The 24,329-nt window shown below is 46.3% G+C and overlaps 1 protein-coding gene and 1 pseudogene across 1 annotated transcript in view; one reads left to right on the top strand and one right to left on the bottom strand.

Annotated features, from left to right (window-relative positions):
• XPO7 (exportin 7) overlaps positions 1 to 24,329 on the bottom strand; it is a 486,858-nt gene that overhangs the window by 201,392 nt on the left and 261,137 nt on the right. Inside the window, exon 15 of the mRNA XM_078665516.1 lies at positions 1,402 to 1,465. Within this exon, the coding sequence (XP_078521642.1) occupies positions 1,402 to 1,465 (64 nt within the window). The remainder of the gene's footprint in view (positions 1 to 1,401; positions 1,466 to 24,329) is intronic.
• LOC144792022 (zinc finger protein 821 pseudogene) lies at positions 15,441 to 16,125 on the top strand (annotated as a pseudogene).

Raw genomic sequence — 24,329 nt, 5'->3', positions numbered from 1 at the left:
TTGTTTTTTCCTCTGTGCATTGGGTCCTCTCCTATTCAGGAACCAATTGATTTTCCAAGAAGATCAGAAGAAAGTGTCCTAGGAGACAGAGTAGGCTGAAGCTGGAGTTGTCTCTTCTCTGTCCATTTACCCTTTCCCCCCTCGCTGGTGTAACCGTAGGAAGAATCCAAGTACGGCTGCACCGGTAGGTGGGCATTGGGACCAATCGTCCATTTGACGAAGTCCAGGTACTTGACAGTGACTTGCATATATTGCATGCAGTCTCTGTGGGTATGGCACACGGGGAATGTGCCATGTAGTGTTTTCAAACTTGTTTGCATCATTTCATGCAGCCTGCAATGGAAGTCATAAGTTTGATGGTAGGTCCATTGGGGGGCACAATACATGCTGCCAACCTAAAGTGACCCTCTTAGTACCCATGCCCTCAGTACTAGGGGTACCATTTATTACGGACTTACTGAGGTGCTAAATGTCTTGCGAATTGCAGTACAACTGAACAGTCACGTTGTTTTAGGGTAAGGGCACGGTCACTGGCATTGGGGACCTGGTTATAGCAGGAACCCAGTGCACTTCAGTCAAAATTGTTTAAATTACCAGGAACAAAGTGGGGGTGAAAATGTCAAAAAGGGGATCTTTCCTTCATATAGTGAGGCTGATGATATATGTGGTGTTGTACATGATATATTTTTGATACCACAGACAGCCACAACGTCAGTGTTGCCCCCTCATTCACGTTATATGGTACGCTTCACTGTTTATTTGATTCTAGTATGTTGTTTTCAGTCCCTATCTTTATGATTGTTTAAGTCATGTAAAAACACTGTCTGCATCTTTTTTCATTTAAAATGGTGAGATCCCAATCTGATGAGAAAAACAAAGAAGAAACAAAATCGATGTGTACACTGCTGAGGTAAGCGCTGGCCATTGACTTGGTTCTGATGCCCCTTGACTAAAATGCAATTACTATGTCTAGGTTTCCAAGGCAGGAAAACGGATGGAAGATCATAATAGGAGACACTAGAACATTTAGGGAAACAACTGCAGGGGCAGAAAGGCTAGTAAAGGCAGATGAAAAGAAAGAAAGCTGAAGTCGGAACACAAGCAAATGGAGCTTAGGAAGCAAAAGGTCTAATTTATGGCACATGGAGGGTGGTCACAGCTCACTGCTCTCCCATTAGCTATTCACAAATGCAGGCAGGTTATAGTGGATATAGAAAAAGTGTCCACAGGACTTGAAAAATTAAAGAAGTGTGTAGAGGATGAAGAGTAACAGGAAGAGGGACATCCGGGCCCACAGAACTGGGTGTAATGGGCTATAGGGAAGTGGGAAAGTTGGAATGAAAACAAAAGAGTGAACAACAACAATTGCACCTTACCATATGAACTACAATTGCATCTTACCGTATGATTGTTCAACATGAACTGTACAGCACTCAGTTTAACAAGCTTTCTAACGCTGCTGTAGGTATGAGGGGTAGTTAAGGTACAATTAAGCAATAGAACGGGTTGCTGATTGAAGACTGCTTGAATGGTCACTACAATCGAACTGCAAAAAAAACAGAGTCCTTCCGAACAATAAAGACTGTAAAACATAGTAAGTAAGGCTATTCAGTGTGTATGTCAGTTAAACAGGCTTAGCAACTCTTTCAAACTAAAGAGTTTGCAACATACAGTTTCCAAACAGTCCAGAAAATAGTATCACAAAAATCTGCTCAATACAAATCTTTCAAAGGCCAAGAAACACCAGTTTGCTAATATGAAATGCCTTGCCATGAATTACAGGTTGCCGGAAGGGTATTTCATCACACAAGTTGCAGAAATATCGTCCCACCCAATTTGTAAGTGCATTAGGATATATTATATGTAATAAGCAGATGGCATAACTGTCACATTTGTAGCGGAGTGCTCATATGCCAAACAGGCTAGGAATCAGCCATTAAGCTTATAGTAGGGTCGTTGCAATGGTCACGAGAACATCTTTGGTCAGAAACAATTCCCTCAGAGAGGGGACGCGGGATGAGCAAATGTACTGCTATAAGGGATGGATATATTTACCTTTATGGCAGCTCTCTCAGATCATCAAAATATTCTTTGTTAGCTTTTAAAATTAAAACTTATATAGGTCATAATCGGTCCCACCCATTCCCCTGTGCAGGTGTTCATTTCTGGCACTTTCCAATTTGAAAATAGGAGGCAATCTGTGATATGTTTTGGGCCTTGGCGTAAAATTTAGCTCCACTCGCAGAATTTGCAGAACTTTGGAACTCTGCGTTCCGCAGAGAACGCGGAGTTCCAGATAAACTCCGCTTCATAGCGGAATTTGTTTTCAGCTGGCTTGCTCGAGCCGGGTTTCTGCCCGCGGTGGCGAGTGTGACAAGTCTTGGCGAGCGCTTACAAGCGCTGGCGAGATTTGCTGGCAACCCACGAGTGCCGGCAAGAGTTGTCGACCGTCTGTGAGCACTCATGAAACTTTAGGCCCCGCTAGCAACACCCGGCTCTTTATTTCTGACGACAGCGAGCGCAAGAGAGCGCCAGTGACCGCGGCTGCATCCTCAAGCAGATTTTCTCCTCATAGTGCCATTCACATGCAATTTTGTGCACGCGACTGCGTGCCGTGTTGACAAATGTCAAAAATGTAGCACAAATGGGTGAATAAGCAGCCCTTCCCGCTCGTTGAATTCCAGAGAGTCTCGCAGAGTTTTTGGGGCGCTCTGAAGAATTCCATATAGCAGAAGTCCGCAATTTCCGCTCAGACCTAGATATGGTCTGACTCCGGGTGCGTAGGTAGCTGTTAATATTGGGGAGGGTGCTTTGATAGAAAAATACTATCCTCTCATCACTGGTAGAACAAAAGGGGGAGAAGTCCTCAACATCACCCAGCCCCACTGAAACAAAACGTGTGGTTCAAAGGGGCTTCTGCAATGAAGAAAGATTCCTTGGTCTATTTCTGGAGGCACCAATGGCTGCAAAGATAAACATTGCAGCTTTCCATTTGATTCTGCTAAATAGCTAGCGTCACACATTAGTGTCCACAAAGCAGGTAAAGGGTTAGAGAAAATCAACAATTTTCTGTAAAACTCTGCTGTGGAGATGATTTACTGACTGCTAACTGGGTGATAAATGTATTGAAGCGTTATTCCTTAGGAATTAAGCACTTGCATTGTGTGGAGATGGAAGCGCTGGAGAATTCCCCTTTCCCCTTGGACAGACTGTCCCTCTGTAGAAGATGTAGGCTCTCTGAGGAACAGACATGGCCTTGTTAGTTATGCAAAGGTTATCAGCACTTTATTCAGCTTTGGAGTTAACCAGATGTCACACTTTATAATTCACACCAGTGTTGCATTTTTACATTATCAGGAATCACTTCATTATGGAGCTCTTTCCTTTGCACCCAAAACCTCAGCTAAAAGGATATTTCAATAGTCACAAATTCAACTTCTAGAAGCAGAGCTTCTAGGTGTTATGAAGCGTTTTGAAAATAATAACCTGTCAGTTAGGCAATAGGTCGGATTTATGACTTGTTGGCTAACTGGCATCTTAAGCAAGGTGTATCAGGACTTTTATGATTCTGTCCCGAATGTTGCAAGCCTAACTAAAGCATTATATTCCAAACAGACATCTCCAGTCAGGAGCAATGTTGCTCCTAGTGGTGCTCTGATTTTCAAAAAGGCATGCTCAGGTGGGGGGAGTGTTTCTGTCATTGATCCTTGTTGGACTAAGCCCTTTTTGCAGAGTTATCCTTAAACCTTTTGCTTCTTCCTCCTATGTGTTCCTGACCTATTGTTATTGGTTTTAAGACTCTGTGCACTTTACCACTGCTGATCAGTGCTAAAGTGCATATGCTCTCTGTGTAAATTGTTAATAGGATTGGTTTTCCCTGATTGGCATATTTTGATTTACTGGTCAGTCCCTAGTAAAGTGCACTGGGTGTGCCGGGGCTGGTAAATCAAATACTACTAGTGGGCCTGCAGAACTGATTGTGCCACCATATGAGTAGCCCTGAAAAGATGTCTCAGGCCTGCCATTGAAGTGCCTGTGCACAGTTTGCTAACTGCATGTCAACTTGGCAAGTGCACCCACTTGCCAGGCCATAACCTTCCCTTTTCTTACATACAGGACACCCTTATGGTAGGCCTAAGGTACCCCCCTGGGCACAGAGCAGTGTATGTGAAAGGTAGGACATGTACTGATGTGTGCAACATGTCCTGATAGAGAAATACTGCCAACTTAGTTTTTCACTATTGAAAGGCTATCTTGCCCCATGGGACAGAATGGGGGAATGCTTTGTAACATTTTGCAAGCTTATCTTCTCATAGGGATAAGATGGAAAAATAAAGGTTAGGCTCTCTGAACTCAGAATTTAATAACACATCTTTTACTAAAGATGTTTTTTAAATTGTGTGTTTGAAAATGCCACTTTTAGAAAGTAGTGGTACAAAAAGGGGTGGTGATGAACGGAGCATCTGAACCAATCAAACACTCACACACAGTCAACAGATCTGGGTTTAATCCATCACTGTTCCTTAGCCCAGTCTGCCACCCCAGTTCAGACATGGCCATATGCAAATCAGTCTGACCCTGTGCCTCATGGGAACAGTCCAGCCCAAACTGCCAAGCCATGCCTTCCCTTTACAGGAAACAAGCTTCCGAGGACCGGTTTCTGGCATTACAGCCGTCTTCAGCCCGGCTTGCTTGAATCCAGTGGCAAAGTGAGCAAGGGATTCACGTCTGAGGGGAAACATCCTTTACAACGCACTACCATTACGACGCAACCATTAAAACGCAAGTCATTACAACGACTTGCGCTGGGGGGCGCTCTAGGATAGGGAATAGTTTTAATTTACTATCCAACACCTTCCCTACCATCCACGGGGACTGGAGTTGGAATAGTAAATTAAACTATTCACTATACAGCGACCCCCAACGCAAGTCGTTGTAACGACTTGCGTTGTAAAACTTGCGTCGTAAAGGCATGCGCTGTAATAGAATGCGTTGTAACGACATACATCCACGTCTGAGCATACCCTGCCAACTTATGGCGAACAAAGCGGTACAAAAGGGGGTAGTGATGGAAAGTAGGCATTTTCTTGTTTAACCAATCTGTGTGCCTCTGCCTGTTTGTGTATTGACTATCTGGTTTTGGAGTGATAGGGGCTGGGTAGGTGCATTCTCTAAGACAGCTTCGGGGTGGGGGGAGGGAGGGGGGGGGGGAGTGTGTCCTGCCTTTCCTGAATGAGTCAGGGCTGGGCTGAATAGACCTGGGCTGCATTTAGAGTAGGGGAGGAGTTCTCACGAGCACCTGAATAGGCCTGGTCTGCATTTAGAGTGGTGGGAGGAGATTTCCCTTGCACCAAAATAGGTCCTGTCTGCCTGACACAATGCTGTCTCCACCTCCTGCCGGGCAGCTGCCCAAGAGAGGATAGAACTGGTTTGGACTGGGCTCAGAGACCCTTGCGCAAAGAGAAAGGAAAATGCTACTTACCCCTATGCATCTGTTCTTGGCATGTAGAGCTGCAGAGTTACACACTGTGCACAGATGGCCACCTAGTGTTGTGCCTGGATGTTTGCAGTTTGTTTTGTTGTAGAAAAGTCTTTTGGAGTCACGGGACAGGTGACTCCTCCTTTGGATGCTACTGTGCATGGGCATCGGCTCCATCACCAGATTGTTTTTCGCCATTAGAGAAGTGATGGAGCTGTACAAGAGGTAGTGATGTCCATGTGATTTGTATCTAAATAAGATAATACTGGAACAGATAAAGGTAGCTGGGGAGGCGGGTGGGCGTGTGTAACTCTGCAGCTCTACATGCCAAGAACAGATGCATACTGGTAAGTAGCATTTTCCGTTCGAGGCATATGAGCTGCAGATTACACACTGTGCATAGATTGTATAGCAGTACCCACACCTAGCGGCGACCACCAGTATCTGTTGCAGTTGTTTGAAACAGAGTTTTAGTACAGCCTGGCCCACAGTGGCTTGTTGTTTAGTTTGCACATCTACAAAGTAATTCTTTGTGAATGTGTGCGGTGTAGACCATGTAGCTGCTTTGCATATATCATCTAGGGCAGTGGTTCCCAAACTTTTGACTCCTGAGGACCCCCATTGAGTCACCACTGGAAGCCGGGGACCCCCAAGCAATTTGTACGAGTTAAATTTCAAATATTAAAACAGTAATTCGAAAAAAATACACACGTGTGCACACAAAACAAATACTCAAAGTACTTTGGGGATAGATTTACAATAAGTGACGCATCCATGCATATCAGCAGGGATGCGCCACTTATTGTGCGCCATGCCTCCGCCACCATTGATGCGCCGCATTTACAATGCTGCGCCTCATGGGGCAAAAAAGCACAGATGCATGACGCATCTGTGCCGTAAAGGTGGCGCATTGATGGAGTTGCGTCGCAAGCACGACACAGCTCCAGCAATGCTTTGGGGGGGGCGAATCTTGTTAATGCTGCGTCAATCCTTACGCCTGCTTCAAGCAGGCGCAGGGTTTTGACACAGCATGGGCCCCAAAGTGACTTGTAGATTTCACTCAGCCACTTTTAGGAGGCGTTCCTGCACCGGAACGCCTCCTTCTGGCGCAGGGCTTTACAACGTGGTGCATCTCTCAGATGCGGCACGTTGTAAATACCCTGCACCAAAGCGCATCTTTTGCGTCGCCAGATGTACAACCATTTCATTTAGCGCCTCGCAATTGGCGACACATTGCGAGTGGCAAATTGTGAGTCGCTAAATGAAATGTACAACAGTGTGTTTAACACTTTTTCGGATTCCCAATGGGGTCACAAATTGCGAGGTTCATTAATATTAATAAGCCTCTCGCAATTTGTGAGCCTATTGGGAATGCCAGCCCTCCTAGGTATGGTGCCTGCTGGGCTCTGCAGGCCACCATGTCTGGAACTGCTTTTAAATAAAGCAGTTTAAAAAAAATGCAGCCCATTTACCATGCATTTAAAAAAAAAGAAAATGAAACGTTTTCATTTCATTTTCTAAGGGCAGGCAGAGGTCCCTTGGACCACTGCCTGCCCTTAAAAAATAATTCTGCATGCATTTGCAAAGGGGAAGGGGTCCCCTGGGGACCCCTTCCCATTTGCAAATGCATTACCATCTACTTGAAGTAAGTGGTAATTGCGAGTGTTTTGCGACGGCAAAACATTTGTACATGGTTTTAAGACTCGCTATTTGGAAGGGAATGCCCCTTCCAAATAGCAAGTTGAAGAACCTATTTAGCGAGTCGCAAACAAATTGCGACTCGCGAAATAGGCAATGTACATGGACCAATACGTTTTTGCATTGGAAAGCGGGTTCACAAACCCGTTCACGCATATAAAAACAGATCGTACATCTGGCCCTTAGTATTTTATATTGAAGTAATAGCCCCTCTGTCACATGTATTTCATTTGATTTATAGCATCTCTCATACGGTTGTAGGATGTCAGAGCACTTTACATCACACACATATAGAGACATTGAATCGCACATGTAAATCAGTGTGTATATAAAATGTTTAATGAGTGCTTGGTCTGGAAAAGCACAAACTCAGGATTCAGAACATAACACAGTGGCTAGCACTGACTTTAACATTAAAAATGTATTTCCACCCAAATAAATCTTTTTAGCAGCATCAGGGTAATGAATAACTGGGAAAAAACAAAAGTTACTAACCGGTACCATGCAGTTTGCAAGCAGCTCTTTGATGACAGTTTATAGGTCCCTCTGCTACATTACGATTGTCACTTATGAAGTGCACAGTAACAAACGAATCTCTGTGACAAAAGCAGTAACCACGAACCTATGCACATTAAATGCTGCTTTTTAAAATGCACGTTACACGTTCTTTGCAGTAGGCACATTACCCTCTGTGCTACATTAGTTAAGTCAAAGCTGCCACTAAACAAAACTCTCCTCACACTCCAGCAGGTACATTAATCACTGGCTTTATCTTGACACTTTTATTGCTGCTGGAAAGCTGCTAATTATACAAGAAACGTTTCTGTGCTTTTAAAACTGTTGCCTGCGGACCCCCTGGGAATGTGTCACGGACCCCTGGGGGTCAGCGGACCACAGTTTGGGAAACACTGATCTAGGGGAATGTTCCCTAAGAATGCCATTGAAGCACCTATTTTCCTTGTAGAATGGTCTTTTGGAGGAATTGTTAATGTTCGTTTGGCTTTGTGATAGCATATTTGTATGCATTTAAAAATCTACCTAGCGATCCCTGATTTTGATATGGGATTGCCTTTATGTGGCGGTGAGAAAGACACAAAAAGTTGTTTTGTTTTACGAAAAGCTTGTGTCCTTTCGATATAGTATAGCAATGCTCTATTGACACCTAAGGTGTGTAGAGCTCTTTCTGCGACTGTTTGAGGCTGCGAGAAAAATACAGGCAGCTCAACAGATTAATTTAGATGGAATGGTGAAATGACTTTAGGAAGGAACTTAGGGTTAGTACGAAGAACCACTTTGTTATGATGCATTTGCAGAAAGGGTTCCTGAATGGTAAATGCTTGTGGTTCACTAACCCTTCTGAGAGACGTAATGGCTACTAGGAAAGCTACTTTCCAGGTTAGAAATTGCAAATCGCATTTATGTAATGGTTCAAAGGGAGGTCCTATTAATCTTGTGAGAACCATGTTTAAGTTCCACACTGGTGCAGGAGGCGTCCTGGGAGGAATTATTCTTTTGAGTCCTTCCATGAAAGCTTTAATAGCTGGTACTCTAAAAAGAGATAGATGTTGTCTATTTTGTAAGTATGCTGCAATGGCAACGAGGTGTAGCCTGATAGATGTATAGGCGAAGTTACACTTTTGAAGGTGTAATAGATATCCTATGATGTGTTGGATAGACACGTCTAAAGGATTAATTTGGTTGTTTTGGCAGTATATGACAAAGCGTTTCCACTCAGCAGCATAACATGCTCTAGTAGTAGGGCATCTAGCTTCTTTGATAACGTTCATACATTCTGGAGTAAGGTTGAAGTAACCAAACTCTATGACCTCAGGAGCCAGATCGCTAGGTTGAGCAGAGCTGGGTCCGGGTGACTGATCTCTCCATGGTTCTGTGTTAATAGGCGTGGAGATAGGTTTAGTTTTTGGCGTGGTACCACAGACATCTGCAACAGGGTGGTGTACCACGGTTGTCTGGCACAAGTTGGAGAGACTAGAATGAGCGTCAGGGAATGTTGTTGTAGTTTGCGTACGACTAACGGACGTAGTGGGAGAGGAGGAAAAGCGTACGCAAATAGTTTTGACCAGTTCATCCATATCGCATTGCCTTTGGACAATGGGTGTGGGTATCTGGCGGCAAAGCTTGGGCATTTTGCGTTTTCGTGGGTGGCAAAAAGGTCTATCTGAGGTTGTCCCCACATTTGAAAGAACGGATGAAGAACTTGCGGATGAAGTTCCCAATCGTGGATCTGCTGTGTTTGTCGACTTAGCAGGTCTACAATAGTGTTTTGTACTCCTGGGATGTGTTGGGCTAAGAGGAAGATTTTTAGCAGTATAGCCCATCTCCATATCTGCTGTGCTAACAGAGAGCTGCAGAGAGTGTGTCCCCCCTTGTTTGTTTATGCAGTACATTGCTGTCATATTGTCTGTGCGGACTACGACAGCTTTGCCGGACACTTGCGTTTGAAATGCTTTTAGGGCTAGAAAAACGGCTAGCAACTCCAAATGACTGATGTGGAGTAACTTCTGTTGCAGTGTCCACCTGCCTTGCATGGTGTGATGCAGTAGGTGAGCTCCCCAGCCGGAGAGCGATGCGTCCGCTGTCATGACTATTTGAGGGACTGGCTCTAGAAACGGTCGCCCTTTGGAAAGGTTTTTGGTGTTCTACCATTGCAGAGAACGATGAGTCCGACCGTTTACCAACACTAGGACTGTCAGTTGACCTTGAGCCTGGTTCCATTGGCGTGCTAGGCACTCTTGAAGTGTACGCATTTGCAGTCTTGCGTGAGGTACTACAAATATGCAAGATGTTAGTTCCAGACAATAACGTGATTGAATTATTTGGAGCACCCACCTGTCTGATGTGATGTTTTCCCAGGCTGGCAGGTATTGTTGGAGTCTTCCCTCGACAGGAGTGGAGTGGGACGGGGGAAGGGAGTCATTGGGCAGGGGTAGAGGTAGAGCGTGAGTTGTTATTTTTACCTCTGCCTTTGTTATTGTTACCCCTGTAACCACCCCTTTGGTAGCCCTTGCTGTAAGTGGACTGTGTAGGGGCTTTGTACGAGGTAGAAGCTGTGTCTGAAGTATATCCCCTGGTGGCACCTCTATAGGATGAGCGACGAAATGAACGTCTGGGAGCCTGCGACTGCAGGGCTCCCATAGATTTGGCGGTGTCTGTATCCTTTTTCATTTTCTCTAGTGATACATCTACGTTGGGTCCAAATAGATGTTGCTCATCAAAGGGTTGATTAAGAATGGCACTTTGTACCTCAGGTTTGAATCCTGATATACGTAGTCAGGCGTGTCTGCGTAGTAAAACGCTGGTGTTAACTGCCCTAGAGGCAGTATCTGCTGCATCAAGTGCACACCGAATAGAGGTGTTTGTGATGTTTTTTCACTCTTGGATAAGCTTGTTTGCTCTATCCTTGTACCTGTTGGGGAGGTGCCTCATTAATGACTCTAACTCGTCATAATATGCCCTGTCGTATCTGGCTAATAATTCCTGTGTATTAGCGATACGCCACATGTTTGCTGCTTGAGACGCTGTTCTTTTCCTTGATGCATCAAGTAGCTTAGACTCCTTATCTGGTGGTGCAGCATCACCTGATGTTTGTGAGTTTTCTCTCTTGCGTGCATTGGAAACTACAAGTGATTCTAGTGGTACTGGACCTTTAATATATGCAGGGTCTGAGGGGGCAGCTTTATATTTTTTCTCTATACGAGGGTTAATGACCCGAGTTCTGACTGGGTCCTTGAAGACTTCAGGAGCATGCTTAATCACTCCTTTAAGCATTGGTAAAATGGATGAGGACCTTTGTGTATTATCAAAGGTATCCATTAGGAAGTCATCCTCTACAGGGTCTGTATGCATGTCTACCCCATGATATTGTGCAGCCCTGTGGATTAATTCATTAAACCCTTTAGTGTCTTCTGGTGGGGAAGGCCTTGAGGGGTATAAGTCATCCTGAGGGACATTTGGTACATCTGGGGCGGTATAATCATCCCACGGGTCAGGGGATCCTTTAGGAGTGGCTGGATCAGGTATGTTACCCCCATATCAACAGAGCTGTCATCCCTGTCAGAGCTGTCATCTGGTATGATATACAATGCTGGGGAATGCTGTGGTATGGGAGGGTGTGGTGATGGTACAGGTGAAAGAGAAGGGGAAGGCAGTCTTAAGGGAGAGGTAGCCATGTCCTTCTGCTTTGAATGCGGAGCTGGAGTGTCCAGTGGTCGCTTTTTTGAAGCCAAAATTAAGTGTCCAGTGATTGGATCCTTAGCTAGAGTCTTTTGAGCAGGGTCTGGATAAGGTACATCCTCTGCAGGAGGTCGATCTTTTGGTGTGGAGGAAGGTTGGGGCACCGAAGTGGCTTGTTTTGGTTTCTTGACAATGTCTTTCACTGGGGGAAAAGGAGTCTTTTTCGGCTCCGAGGCTTTTTTCGTTTCTGAGGATTTTTTCGGTTCCGGTATGGTTTTTGGATCCGATAGTTTTTTCGGATCCGAAGCGAGTTTGCTTGGTTCCGACCTGGGTTTCGGTGCCGAAGGAGTAGTGGTATGTTTCAGCGCCGATGGTTTGGATGTAGGTGTAGTCTGTACTGTTGTCTTTTTTGGTGCTGGTAGATGCACGCCGGCACCGTGTGAAGGCGTACTCGAGTCACCTGAAGGCTTATTTGGCTTCTTAGCTGGCCCGAAGGTAGGGCAGTAGAAGCAGAGTGTCGGTGTGCACCCGAGGGCGAGGGTGTGACCGGGGCCTTCTTTGAGTGTGTCGAGGAAGGGTCGGGTCGACGGTCTTACTTACGACCCGCTGCGCTGGAGTGATGTCCTCGACATTGGAATCTTCTGCCTCGGAGCTGCTGTAGAGTCGTGTTGTCCTGGAACGTTGACGCCTTCTTCGAAGATGTCGTCCGGAATTGGAGCTGAAGATCTTTGAGCCATTGTTCTCCTTGCTCTTCGGTCCCGGATAGTCTTTTTGGAGCGGAAAGAGGCACAAGCTGAACAGTCTTTCGCCTCGTGCTCTGGAGAGACGCAGAGGTTACACACTTCATGAAGGTCGGTGTGGGGAAACTTCCACCCACATTGAGGACACTTTTTAAATGGCGTCCTTTCCATGAGCTGGAGTCGAGGCCTAGATAGCCCGAAGGCCGCCAACGACCGGAATCGAGATCCTCGATGTTGAAGAATAGCGTTGAATGGAAAAGCATTAAAAACTAATTTTTTGTAAGTTGGTGAGGATTGCGCGCCGAAGGAAATAGGTTCCAACACGGAGCGCTGGAAACACATCCGAGCGCGGTGGCGGAAAACAAAAATCTGGGGATGGAGCCGATGCCCATGCGCAGTATCATCCAAAGGAGGAGTCACCTGCCCCGTGACTTCCAAAGACTTTTCTACAACAAAACAAACTGCAAACATCCTGGCCCAACACTAGGTGGCCATCTATGCAGAGTGTGTAATCTGCAGCTCATATGCCTCGATCAAGACATATTGGGGTATAAGTATTAGACCTAAAACCCCTGAACTTTAGACTACTTCTGGAATCAAGAGGAACCTTTGCCACGGAGAAGAGCTGAAGAAATTGAGGATAAGTACTGCCCTTGCTGTGTGTCTAGGATTTGCCTTCAGTTGTTGTTTCTGACAAGGAAAGGAGAAGGACTTAGCTGTGTGCTGTGTCCCCTGCTTGAGGAAAGTCTCCAAGGGCTTGAGCAGTGGTTGCCTCCTGTTTTGAAGTCACAGGAACACAAAGACTTCAACTCCAGCTCCCCTGAACTTCCTTGCTGGGAATTCTGACCTGCCAAGAGGTGCCTGTGACTGTCTTGGGCCTCTGGAGGTTGTTTCTGCAGTTGGGAGCTGGAAAAGCAACGCAATGACCAGGAAATCAACACATCGCTCTTCTTGCAACAGTTTTCCCAACGCAACACTGTGGTGCAAGAAGAATCTCCTTGCATCGCCACGCCGCTGCCGAAACCAATGCAGCGTTTGTCGCGGCAGCAAGAATCAACGCATTGAGGGATCGCGGCTTAAAAGGTAGCGGCAACGCTGAATCGTTCGCCGATGCATACCGGATTTCCACGCATCATCTCTGTGCGGCAAATTTTCCCCGACGCATCACCCGAGGATCGGAGTCGTCCCAAAATCGACGCATTTCTTCCCCCTACAGACCGGACCCGACGCATCGCTTCCAAGTGTACCGCGGAATGTCGCATTGCATCCACGAGGGTCTCCGGAACCGACGCATCTCTGTTTTTCTACACTTCCCATCACTGCGGCTTTTTGGCTTGGTGAATTTTGCCGCAACAACAGGTACTTTGCATGAAATCACGCATCCATAATTTTCTATGGACTCAGTTGCTAAAACCTTTTAACTTAATACTGTATGTTGGATTTTTGTCGTTTTGGTCTTGTTAAGTTTAGATAAAGATACTTTATTTTTCTAAACCAGTGTGGTGTCCATTTGTGGTGTTATGACTGTGTTACTGTAAGTGTTGGCACAAATACTTTACTCATTGCCTTTGGGATAAGCCAGTCTGCTCATGCCAAGCTACCAAGGGGGTGAGCAGGGGTTATCTAAAGTGTGTATACCCCTTACCCTGACTAGAAGCAAGGGTCCCTATTTGGACAAAGGTACCCACATCTGCCAACTAGAGACCCCCATTTCTAACAATCCTCAACTGCTCAACAGTTTACTACTGACCCTAAGGCTTTCTAACAATCCTCAACTGCTAAACAGTCTACTACTGACTTTAAGGCTAGGGAGTCACATAGCTTTTTTGGTTAGGGTTGTGTACCTTAATGTGTTTTGTTTGTTTTTTCTAGCACTAGGAGGCTTTGGGTCACAATGTGCTATTTAAACATCCCACTCTTTCAGCCATTAACAGTAGACTACAAAGTGCACACCTAGTAGTATGTGCATGCAAAAACTCAAAAATCAAATTGCTAGAGATACATATAGAGTTGCCTAGGGACTATAAGATCAAGTTACTTGCCTTTGGTAATGCTCTTTCTGCTCGATTCTCTGTCTAATCACAGATTCCCTCAGCTTGTGAGGGGTCAGACTAAATTTGGAAACTCGTATGACTCCGTACTGATGTCATCTCGTTCGAAAGTGATGAGCGGGACTGCATACAAGAGCCACACCGTGTGCTGTTGTCAGTTGCTCTCAAAACTTCGTCAGCGCCCACAGACACGGAGCCGATTTGCAAATTTGCTTGACCAGTGTACAGTTCTCTAATCGGAGAAATTTTTACATGGTGAAAGAGAGTCCATATCCGAGAACGGGGAGGGTCTGTGAGGAATCTGCTTTTAGCTAGAGTTCCCACCAAAAAGAGCATAGCTAAAGGTAAGTAACATGCTTTGATTCAATAATTTTTTCCCTAGCGCACAGCAGTGCACTGCTTGTTTTATTGCAGCACAGGTGAGTTTCCCATTCAGTTTTAGCATGAATGAGGGTGGACGTGGGTGGAGCTTAACTGACACGGGTTCAGAGTGACAGCTCTGCCTTGTAGTAAAGTGCGCATCCGGGTTGGACAGGTGCCTTACTGTGCCTAGCCCGACATGCACACTTGAACCCTCTATTTGCGGAATGTTAGGAGAGCTGTGGGATTAGAGCCAGAGCCCTCAAGTCTCCTAAGGAGCGCTGGGCTCGCCTGACCGAGCCAATCTTTGCGCTGCTCTTCTGCGGTTTACTAACAAAACAACAAGGGAGCAACGTCTAGATTGGCTCAGAGTCAGGAGTACAGGGGAGGGACTGGAGGGACAAGCTATTCAACAAAGTATGGTTGCAAGGTTCCATTATGCTTGCCCGGAGATAGCTCCCAGGAATTCTGAGCAACAAATGTTCAGGAAAGAATTGTGCCCTCTCCTAAGGAACCAGGATCGTTTAAATTGATTTGTATTTGCATTGTATCAGCAGGAAGCTACTGGGAGAAATGTTACAGGAATAAAAATGCTCAGTCTCTGCCCGTTTCCCTTGTACTCTCAACTCTGTGCGACACGACTTTATTAGCACAGCAGCCCTTCTGTGGAGTGTGCCTGTTGTGGTGGTGAAGCCTGAGGGATGAACTCTCACCCACCTTGGCTAAGAGCAGTTTGTCAATATCTCCTCAAAGTGACCCAGGGCCTGGTAATTGGATAATGACCCCCACAGGATGAAAATGAATCAACGCTACAACTCCCAGAATGCAATAGCCTGTTGGAGGAAATCCTTGACTGGCCCATGGTCTTCCTGACAATTAGTCATCCGCCTGTCAGTCCAGTCCAGACTGTGGTAACACTGTGCTGTGTATGGTGCCAGATTCTCCAACCATTCCACCTTCAACAGTGAGAAGTTGCCTCACCTCACAGACATGGACCATGACCATCAATGATGTCTCTGGTAGCTCATGTACCGACAACATGAATTTCAGTGCTATCTACCATGCTGCCTCTTGCTTGTGCGCAATAACTGTGTGGCATACAGGAAGCTAATAGAAAAACACACATCCATCATGCACAAATGGGCAGTCTGGCGGCAGAGTGAACCTGTAGATGTGAGGTTTCAGAGGCTAGAGCGAACAATCAAAAAACCAGGAAAGAGAGTAAAACCCCAGAGAAGGGGAAAGTGAGGAGCATGCCGGACTATGAAGCTAAAAGATTACAGTAGATGCAAGAAACAGATGCAAGCAAACTTGACGTCTTCAGCGAGGCCGTGGAGCTATGTGGCAAAAACGTGCTAATGAGACCCCAGAAAAACACCAAGCCCTTCTCATCCGGGAGCGTGAGGCAGAATGTCTAATGCAGCACTAGAAAATGTGCTGATGCATGATGCTGCGGGCACAATTAGGGCAAGACCCTTCTGCTCTGGCAACATTGGCTGCTGAGTTGAACATCTTCTAAATTCTTGTCAGTGGTATTGACCTGGACAATCATCCCCTGGGGAAAATAGCCTTTGGGGAGCAGTCAAATAATGTACTGCATTGATAGGTGCTAGCTGCCAGGGTATTTCTGTTTTCATGAGGCTCAAGTGTAGGTCACGAAGAGGAACATTTGTAACTAAAATGGGAAGAAAATGAAGTGAAAGACATTCTCTGTGTGGTCTGGGAACAGTCATATCTTGGATCTAGCAGAAGGCGGTAAAAAGAAGAAGGCTGACGTCCTAACTACTGCTCCAGTCGAGAGTCTTCATGGGTTAAATGGATATCCGGACTTAGACTTACTAGGTTATTTCTAAAGTCCAATTAACTTGCATTTCCATACAACGAGATTGGGTGTGATTGCACCGTAGCTAGTTAAAAACAAATGGTCCTTCTTACACATGGTGTTAGCTTTCTCCTGCGAGCGTGTTCTCGATGTCTGCGCATGGATGTAGTGGCATGCTAAGGCAAGAAACTATCCACTCAGTGTATGAGACACGTTAAAGCCACTGCAAGTGCCTAGTTTCCACATGACCTACACCTTATAACACATGCAATGTCCAGATTGTTGGTCGGGCCTTGGTCAATGTCTTTGTTGGCAGAGTACTAGGAGAGTCAACTAATGCGAAGTATAGCCGGAGGTACCAGTCCAAACATGGGCTGATAAATAGGCATGCCATTCTGGAATTGCCCTTATGAGCTTGGACTAATGTATGAGGCATGGGCTGAGAGTGGGACAGCTTTTCTCTGTGTTTGGCTTGAACCTGGACTTTGAAACCTGTTCAATCGCCTTAAAACTGTGTGTGACAATTATGATTTGTGTGTGTTAGATTCTCCTGGGTTGAGTGTCAGAATTTGGAGGTGTAGCTAGTGTTTCCAAGTTTTATGTTTTTGATTCTAATAATTTAACTGCAGCCGCGGCCCATGCACGTAAGAGCATTGGGGCAGGGTTTTTGGGCTCATCGTCCTCTGCCGAAATCTACCCCGCCCCCAGGTCGACTGCTCTTACCTGCAAGGATCGCGGCTGTTTAACTGCTAAAGAGGGTTTTTATCCAAAGGGCCTTATGTGATAAATGTAAAAAAATAAATTAAAAAAAAATAAATGCCCTAGCAAAATTGCTAATCCATTCCTTGATCTCTGTAGAATGATGAATGCTATAATTGACCAAGCATTCAAACTTGAGACCTCGAAGTTCGGATGGATTTGATAGCTGGGGATTTAACCCCCGTTGGCTCCTACCTGATATGGATTTATATTCTACAACAACTTTATCAGCTGATGACAGGCTGAAAGTTTGGGCTGCATATTAGAATTTCACACAGGAACATTGGAGTTATGGGCTATCACATAGCCCAACTTTAATTTCATTACAGAGTATAAGATTACACCAGTGGCATTTGGAGTTGGTTTCGTTTTGGGGGCTGTGCTGCCTCTTAAAGGTGGTAAGGGGTGACTATTGTCTGCATTAGGAATGTACCCTTGTTCCTTTTGTATATGGTTGTGGGTTGCAGTCTAACCCTGGGCTTAAGACCGTACACCAGTAAGAGTTTAAATGTGCTAGAGATGGTTATGTTGCTGGCAATTACAGAACATCTATAATAGAACGTTGATTGCATTGTGTGTCATCATGTGTTAAATAATAGTTTCTGCAATATCTGAAGTCGTAGGCTTTAAATATAGCAGTAAAACATGGCACAATCACTGCTATTCATTTCTGTGCAGTGCTGGTTACAATTGGCATTCTATTTTTAGATTAGCTAGTCCTGAACAAGCAGCTACCCATGCCAATATCGTATGTAATCTCTTTATTGATGTCATAACTACACTTTCACAATAGCTACAACGGGAGACGCCACGCGATGGAGCCGGCTTAAAACTACCTTTGCAAATTTCTGTCACATCGGGCTATCTGACCTGTATGACCCAGGCTGAGAAATTGAAGTTCCTTTTACTCAAAAAGAGAAGAACTTTCAAATATAACGGTCTTTGTCTGGATGGAAGAATACATTTATATTTAATCGTAGGAAGAATTCATTCTAAATTGCCCTGAAGAAGTCCGTGGAGGACGAAACGCGTTGGCTACAATTGTGAAGAACCAAATAAAGATTGAACTTCCAAAAAATCCAAGATTCTGCTACCGAATGTTTTTTCATTGTGATTCACTAACTTTGATTACTACTGTACATGTTTATAAAATAACAGCTTGTGTGCTGGATCAGCTTTGCTAAAAAAAGCTTTAACGTTTTTGTTTACTCAAATTTGCTTGAAAATGCACCTTTTGCCCGTTCTTTTCAACATTTTTCTGGGGGGAGAACCGTCATGTCGCCTCTTACAACAATTGGACGGGCTCGCTACGTTTACTCACCCAGGCCACTCATCCGGAACTTTTACGCACCATTACTTTCAAATGTCACCAGCCACCACTGTCCAGAACAGGGACACTGTGGCTAGCACATTAGCAGCTGACTTGCCTTGTGTGGAACAAGCCCTCAATCCTTCAGGTAGCTGCTTCTTAGCTTGCGCCTAGCAGATTTTTATGCAGAGGACTATCTACCTACAGATGGTTCTTTTCTGCACTGCCTTGCCCTCCTTTGCTCCTGAGAAGCCCACAAAGAGTTGATCGGATCGGGCACCAGATGTTCCTTGGTATGATCAATGTTTAAATTGAGGGCTCTGTTGGGGTCCAAATTATGGGGTCTCTCCAGGGTAGGGGAAGAGGAAAAGAAAGCTGGAAGAATGACAGCCCGTCTGACGTGGAGAGGTTTTACTACCCCAGGCAGATAAGGAGTCCAAGTTCTCAACAACAGTTTGTCTACCAAGAACATCATGTAGGTCAGCTGGACTTAGAGGGCCTGCTGCTCACTCATGTGATAAGCGGACATGATTTTGATAAGAAGGATCATTTTCAGGGTTGAGACGGAGGGGACAGCTGTGCATTGACTCAAATGGGGTAAACATGAGACAACTGGGTATGAAAATTCAAGTCCCACTGTGGCACCACAAAGAACTTCTGCAGAACCATATGATGTAAACCATTTAGAAATCTCATCACAGCAGGTAATTTACACAAAGAAGGCTGATCCGGCGGACCCCCGCACAAAAAAAAACCCAAAAGAGTCAGCAAATAACTTTTGACAGTGCCAACGCAAGTCCTTGATGGCCCAACAATAAAACAAACAACCCTTCTTCAGACAGCTTAGCTTGTAGACGGTCACTCTGACAGTTGCTGCATCAAGCCACAGACTTGTCCCAGCGCCTGGCATGCACCAGTTTCGTAGATCGAACAAGACTAGCCTTTGCCACCCAATCACGACACATGGAGAGGCAAAGTGCAGAGGCCAGGTGTGACAGTAGACCCTTACGAAGTGGCAGCCAGATTGGAGGACAGGTGATCACGCCAGAAGTTCTGGATACCACATCCTCTTCACCCAATGCACACCCATCAAGATGACATGGGCCCGGTCAGTTTTGATCTTCTTCAGAAATCGAGCCCGGAAGGTTAGAGGCAGAGAGGTATAAGGCAGGCCTGAGCTCCACTCTAGGCAGAATGAGTCTCCAGGAGAGATCCTTCATGGGAACTCTAGAACACAAAAATGCTGACATTGCACATTCTCTGCAGTGGTTGAAAGATCTAGCGAGGATTCTCCCCAGTACTGGAAAACACAATGCGCCACCTCCATGTATAACTGGCATTCATGAGTCGCTAGATATCGGTGACCAAATTCATCCGCCCTGGCATTTTGGGATCCCGCCAGGTTGATTAAGTCCAGAGAAACCCCCAGGTGCGTCAGCCAATTTGAGAGGCCTCTTAGGACCAGACACAAGACCCCACACTTCAACAGGGTTGTTGCAGTAACACATAGTAGTAGGGTTATCTGTGAGCACCTGCACAACCTCCCATTGATGGATGCTAGGAAGGCCTTCAACGCCAAGCAGAATGCTCACAACTTCAACAAAATGATGTTGAGGTGAGATTTCGTCAGAGACCAGACTCCTCTGATCTCCACCTCTCCCAGATGGCCTCCACAGCCTACTATGTATGTATCCATGACCACTGTCAGCTCTGAGTGGGCTTAATCGTTATCCAGAAGCCTTCACTACAGATCTTTTGCAGTCTCCTCTGAAACTTAGATGGAACAAGTAGACTTCCCTGGTGCTGTGCCCAACAGGTCTCAGGTCCTACTGCCTAACCTGCACGTGCCATATAGCATGCTTGCCTAGAAGGATGCAGGAGGCCAACACACCCAGCAGGCTCACACCCTCCTCACTGAGATCCAGAGCAGAGGCTGAAACATTGGGATCATAGCCCAAAAGGAAAGGCACAAAACTGCACCATCATCCAGAACAGCTCAGATGATCTGGAACATCTTTGAAAGGAGTGAGGTGTGACTTCAGCACGTTGGTAGTGAATCCCAAAAGTGTTAGGAGGTTCACCGTCATCTGGAAATGGTCTACAACTATCTGGGGAGAGACTGCCTTCAACAGTCAGTCATCAAAGTATGTGAGGAAGACTGGTACACCCGACCGCCCAAGATGTGCTGCAGCCAACACTATCATTTTCGTGAAACCGTCACGTTCACTGTTAAGGCCAAAGGGGAGCAACACAAACTGAACATTTTCCTGGTCTACTATGAACCACAGGTAACATCTGTGGGTCTGCCAGATGTGAATATAAAACACACATCCTGCTACTCCAACACAACTATCCAGCCTCCTGGATCCAAGACAGACAAGAGCAGGGCCAGCATGAGCATATCGAATTTCTTGTTCTACAGGAGGGTGTTGGGAGTGCTGAAGGCCTCCATTCGGCAGAAGGAAGAAGCAGGAAACAACCAAGCTCCTACATCCGGGGCCAGACCCTTCATACGACTCCTTTGGCCAAAAGGGTCTGTATTTGCTGATGCAATATGGACAAGTGTTACTCTGTGTGTTTCATTGTTGTTGGTGTAAAGTGCGTGGAGAAGAAAGAAATGGAACTGCGTAGCCCGCTTGACAAGTTGAATGACCAATGTGTCTGAAGTGATGCCTTGCTTAGCCTTGGAGCAAATGTCTGATCCAGTCTTCAGGAAGGATTTGTGTTGAAAGGACACACTTATGTGGTTTTGCTGTTGTGACTGCCGGAGGGTTGGGGGACTGACCTGCACATTCCCTGTGATGCCCTGAACTTTGTCTCTGGGTGCTGCGGCCAGGGCCACGAAATTGCTTGGCAGGTTGTGACGGTAACAGGGTCTGGCGTTGGCGGTATTGGAACCCCTGGGTGCCTGTAGGACCAAACAACCCCAGGGAAAACGCTGTGGCACGACTCTGCTTAAAACATACCAGGGCTGGAGGCGAAAATACTGGCCAAAATGATAGCCTTACGATTGACCCCGCACTTAGAGACGCTTATCCACCCGGATCAATCCGGATTTATGCCAAACAGGAACACTGCTCTCAATTTAAGACGGGTTCACGCAGATCCCTGCCCTCTCGGAGCCGGCGGTGATCCTTTCTTTAGATGCACGAATGGCCTTCGACATGGTCGAGTGGCCGTATCTATTTGCAGTGTTGCGACATTTGGGCTTTGGACCAAAGTTCTGTGCCTAGGTGAAATTACTGTATACAAGACCACTTGCACATGTTGTAGCCAATGGCCATATTTCCAGGGACTTCAGATTGGGCCGAGGCACACGTCAGGGATGCCCCTCATCACCCCTGCTTTTCGAACTGATCTTGGAGCCGCTGGCAGCATGGATACGGTGGGACCCTATGATAAGGGGCCTCAGTTGGACCGAGTCCTGGGAGGACCGCATATCGTTATATGCCGATGATATCCTTCTTTACTTAACTCTCCCTAGGCAGTCACTCATAGTTCTTCTCAACATTTGTGAAATTTTTGGGCGAGCCTCAGGATACACAATCAATTGGTCTAAGTCGGTGTTGTTTGTCCTTAAAGGGCCCCCACCGCGACTTCCGGACGATTGTCCACTGGTGATCACTGATGGACCCTTTAAATATCTAGGGGTGTGGGTGACTCCTAATCAGGAGATCTTTTTTCACCGAAATTTGTTGCCCCCGCTTGAGCGATTCCGCTCAGATGTGAGGCATTGGCACACCCTACCACTGACTCTCTTAGAAAAGGCGGCATTATTCAAAATGATGACCTTACCTCGACTACTGTATATCCTGGAAAACACTCCGTTTCTCGTGCCTCAAAAATATTTCATGTCTATAAACGCACTGGTCTCTGCTCTTTTCTGGGGGGGACAAACCGGCGCGCATTTCCTGGCAAAAGTTGGTTCGGGATTGGTTCGATAGAGGTATAGCACTTCCAGATATCCAACTGTACTATTGGGCAGCCCAACTAAAGACCATAAACCACTGGCTCCATGCCCCGCAGGCTGACCCAGCATTCAAGGCGGATAGATACGACCTGGGGGATGGAGGAGTGATGGCAGCACTCTATGACCCCAGAGGTGCGGCGGCCCTGCTGGGCCCTACGGCACACACAGTGAAGTTGTGGTATCTGGCTCCTACTCGCCTTAAATGTAAGGACAAAATCACAGAGATGACGCCACTCTGGACGATACGACGCCACTCTGGACGTCGCGACGCCTCGGCCGGCTCTGTAATAGTAAGGGATATGAGGCCTGGGATCAGATAGGCATATCGACGGTTGGAGACCTCTACAGGCGGGGTGCCGTCCTCACCTTCGACCAGCTAGCGGCCCAATTCAACTTGGCACAGACGGAGCGTTTCCGCTACTTACAGATTAGCCATGCCCTCAGGTCGGTGCTCCGACCTGAGGAAAAGCTGCCAGAATCCACTCCTTTAGAAGATAGATTGCTTACGGAACATATGCTAAAAAAGGCAAACTCACTGGTCTACCGCAAGCTGGTCAACAACATGCCTGACCCCACGGTGCGACTAAGAGCGGCTTGGACAGCGGAGGTAGGCGAATTCGAAGAGTCGGACTGGCAGGCCGCGCTCTCCTCTCCTCTGGAGGTTGCTGTGCCGTCCCGGCTCAGATTGATACAACTAAAAATTCTACATCGAGTCTACTATACTAGGGTCACACTACACAAGATAGGGAGAATTACACATCAGTATTGTTTGAGAGGCTGTGGTGAGGTGCGGACGTTCTACCATACTATCTGGGACTGCCCGTTGGTTGTCCGTTTCTGGTCCAAAGTTATGCGAACTGTTTCACAAGTTGTTGAGATCTCACTGCTCCCCGAACCGCGTCGCTGTTTATTGAACATTTGGGAACCTAATGATCTTAGTAACCCCCTACAAGACTGGGCCACGCTTGGAGTTATGTACGCTAAACGAAATGTGGCTAGGGCCTGGGGGTCCCCACTGGTGCCGGCGCTCAGTGCCTGGAGTACTGATCTGGACTCGGCAATGGTTGCCGAGAAAGTGGTTTATTTGAATCGGAAATGTCCGCGAAAGTGGACCAAGATTTGGGGAGCTTGGAATGAATATCGAGGGCACATTTGTGAACCGCCTCAGATGGATAGCGATAGTGATTCGGAGTGAAGGGAAGAAGGGATGAGATATTCGGGGAGCGGGTAAATATGTTGAACTGCTGTCATGGTTGTCTTACTGATGCCTCATTGAAATATTTTGCTGTGTCCGCAGTGTTTCGCCTTTTTAATCTTGTATTCATAATGTCTGTAATGAAAGCCTTGGAAATGCCCTTTGTTTTTTTTTTTATAACAATAAAATTGTTTCCCATAAAAAACATACCTGAGTCCACTTTCTGGCCAAAGAGGCAAGAGCCATCACATGGCAGGTCCATGAACGATACCTAGACATCCCCAGAGAAGACTGTAGACCTCTACCAGGCATGGAACCAAAGCACCACACTTCTACCCATTGCCCGAACCAAGCAATCAGTTGTGTCAAGACTCAACAGAACATATCTTGTTGAATTCTGGATGTTCTGTAAGGTTTGGGCTAAAGCACAAGTTACTACTTGTGTAACGATATATCTGTAAGAGACATTAGTTAGTGATAGATTCCTTACCTTAGAATATCCCCAGGCGTCAGACTGGATCCGGAAAATTTTGCACAGCAATACCCCTGCGCGCCAGCAGGCGTCGTCCGTGGCTCCGCGTCCGTCGTCGTTAGCGCCGGAATGACGTCGTCGGAGTACTTAGACGCCGCCCATGCGCGCTGACGTCAGTTCTGATACACAGCTTTTCCGTGCCAGATACGCGGAGCCATGATAGAACCAATACTGGTGCCATGAAACTAGGGCCCTGAAAGGGGATGACCTTAACCCTAGA

This window comes from Lissotriton helveticus, chromosome 11 (genome assembly GCF_964261635.1).
Source record: "Lissotriton helveticus chromosome 11, aLisHel1.1, whole genome shotgun sequence".
Classification (NCBI taxonomy): domain Eukaryota; kingdom Metazoa; phylum Chordata; class Amphibia; order Caudata; family Salamandridae; genus Lissotriton; species Lissotriton helveticus.
The sequence above is the reverse complement of the archived record's forward strand: the minus strand, read 5'-3'. Positions and strand labels throughout refer to the sequence as shown.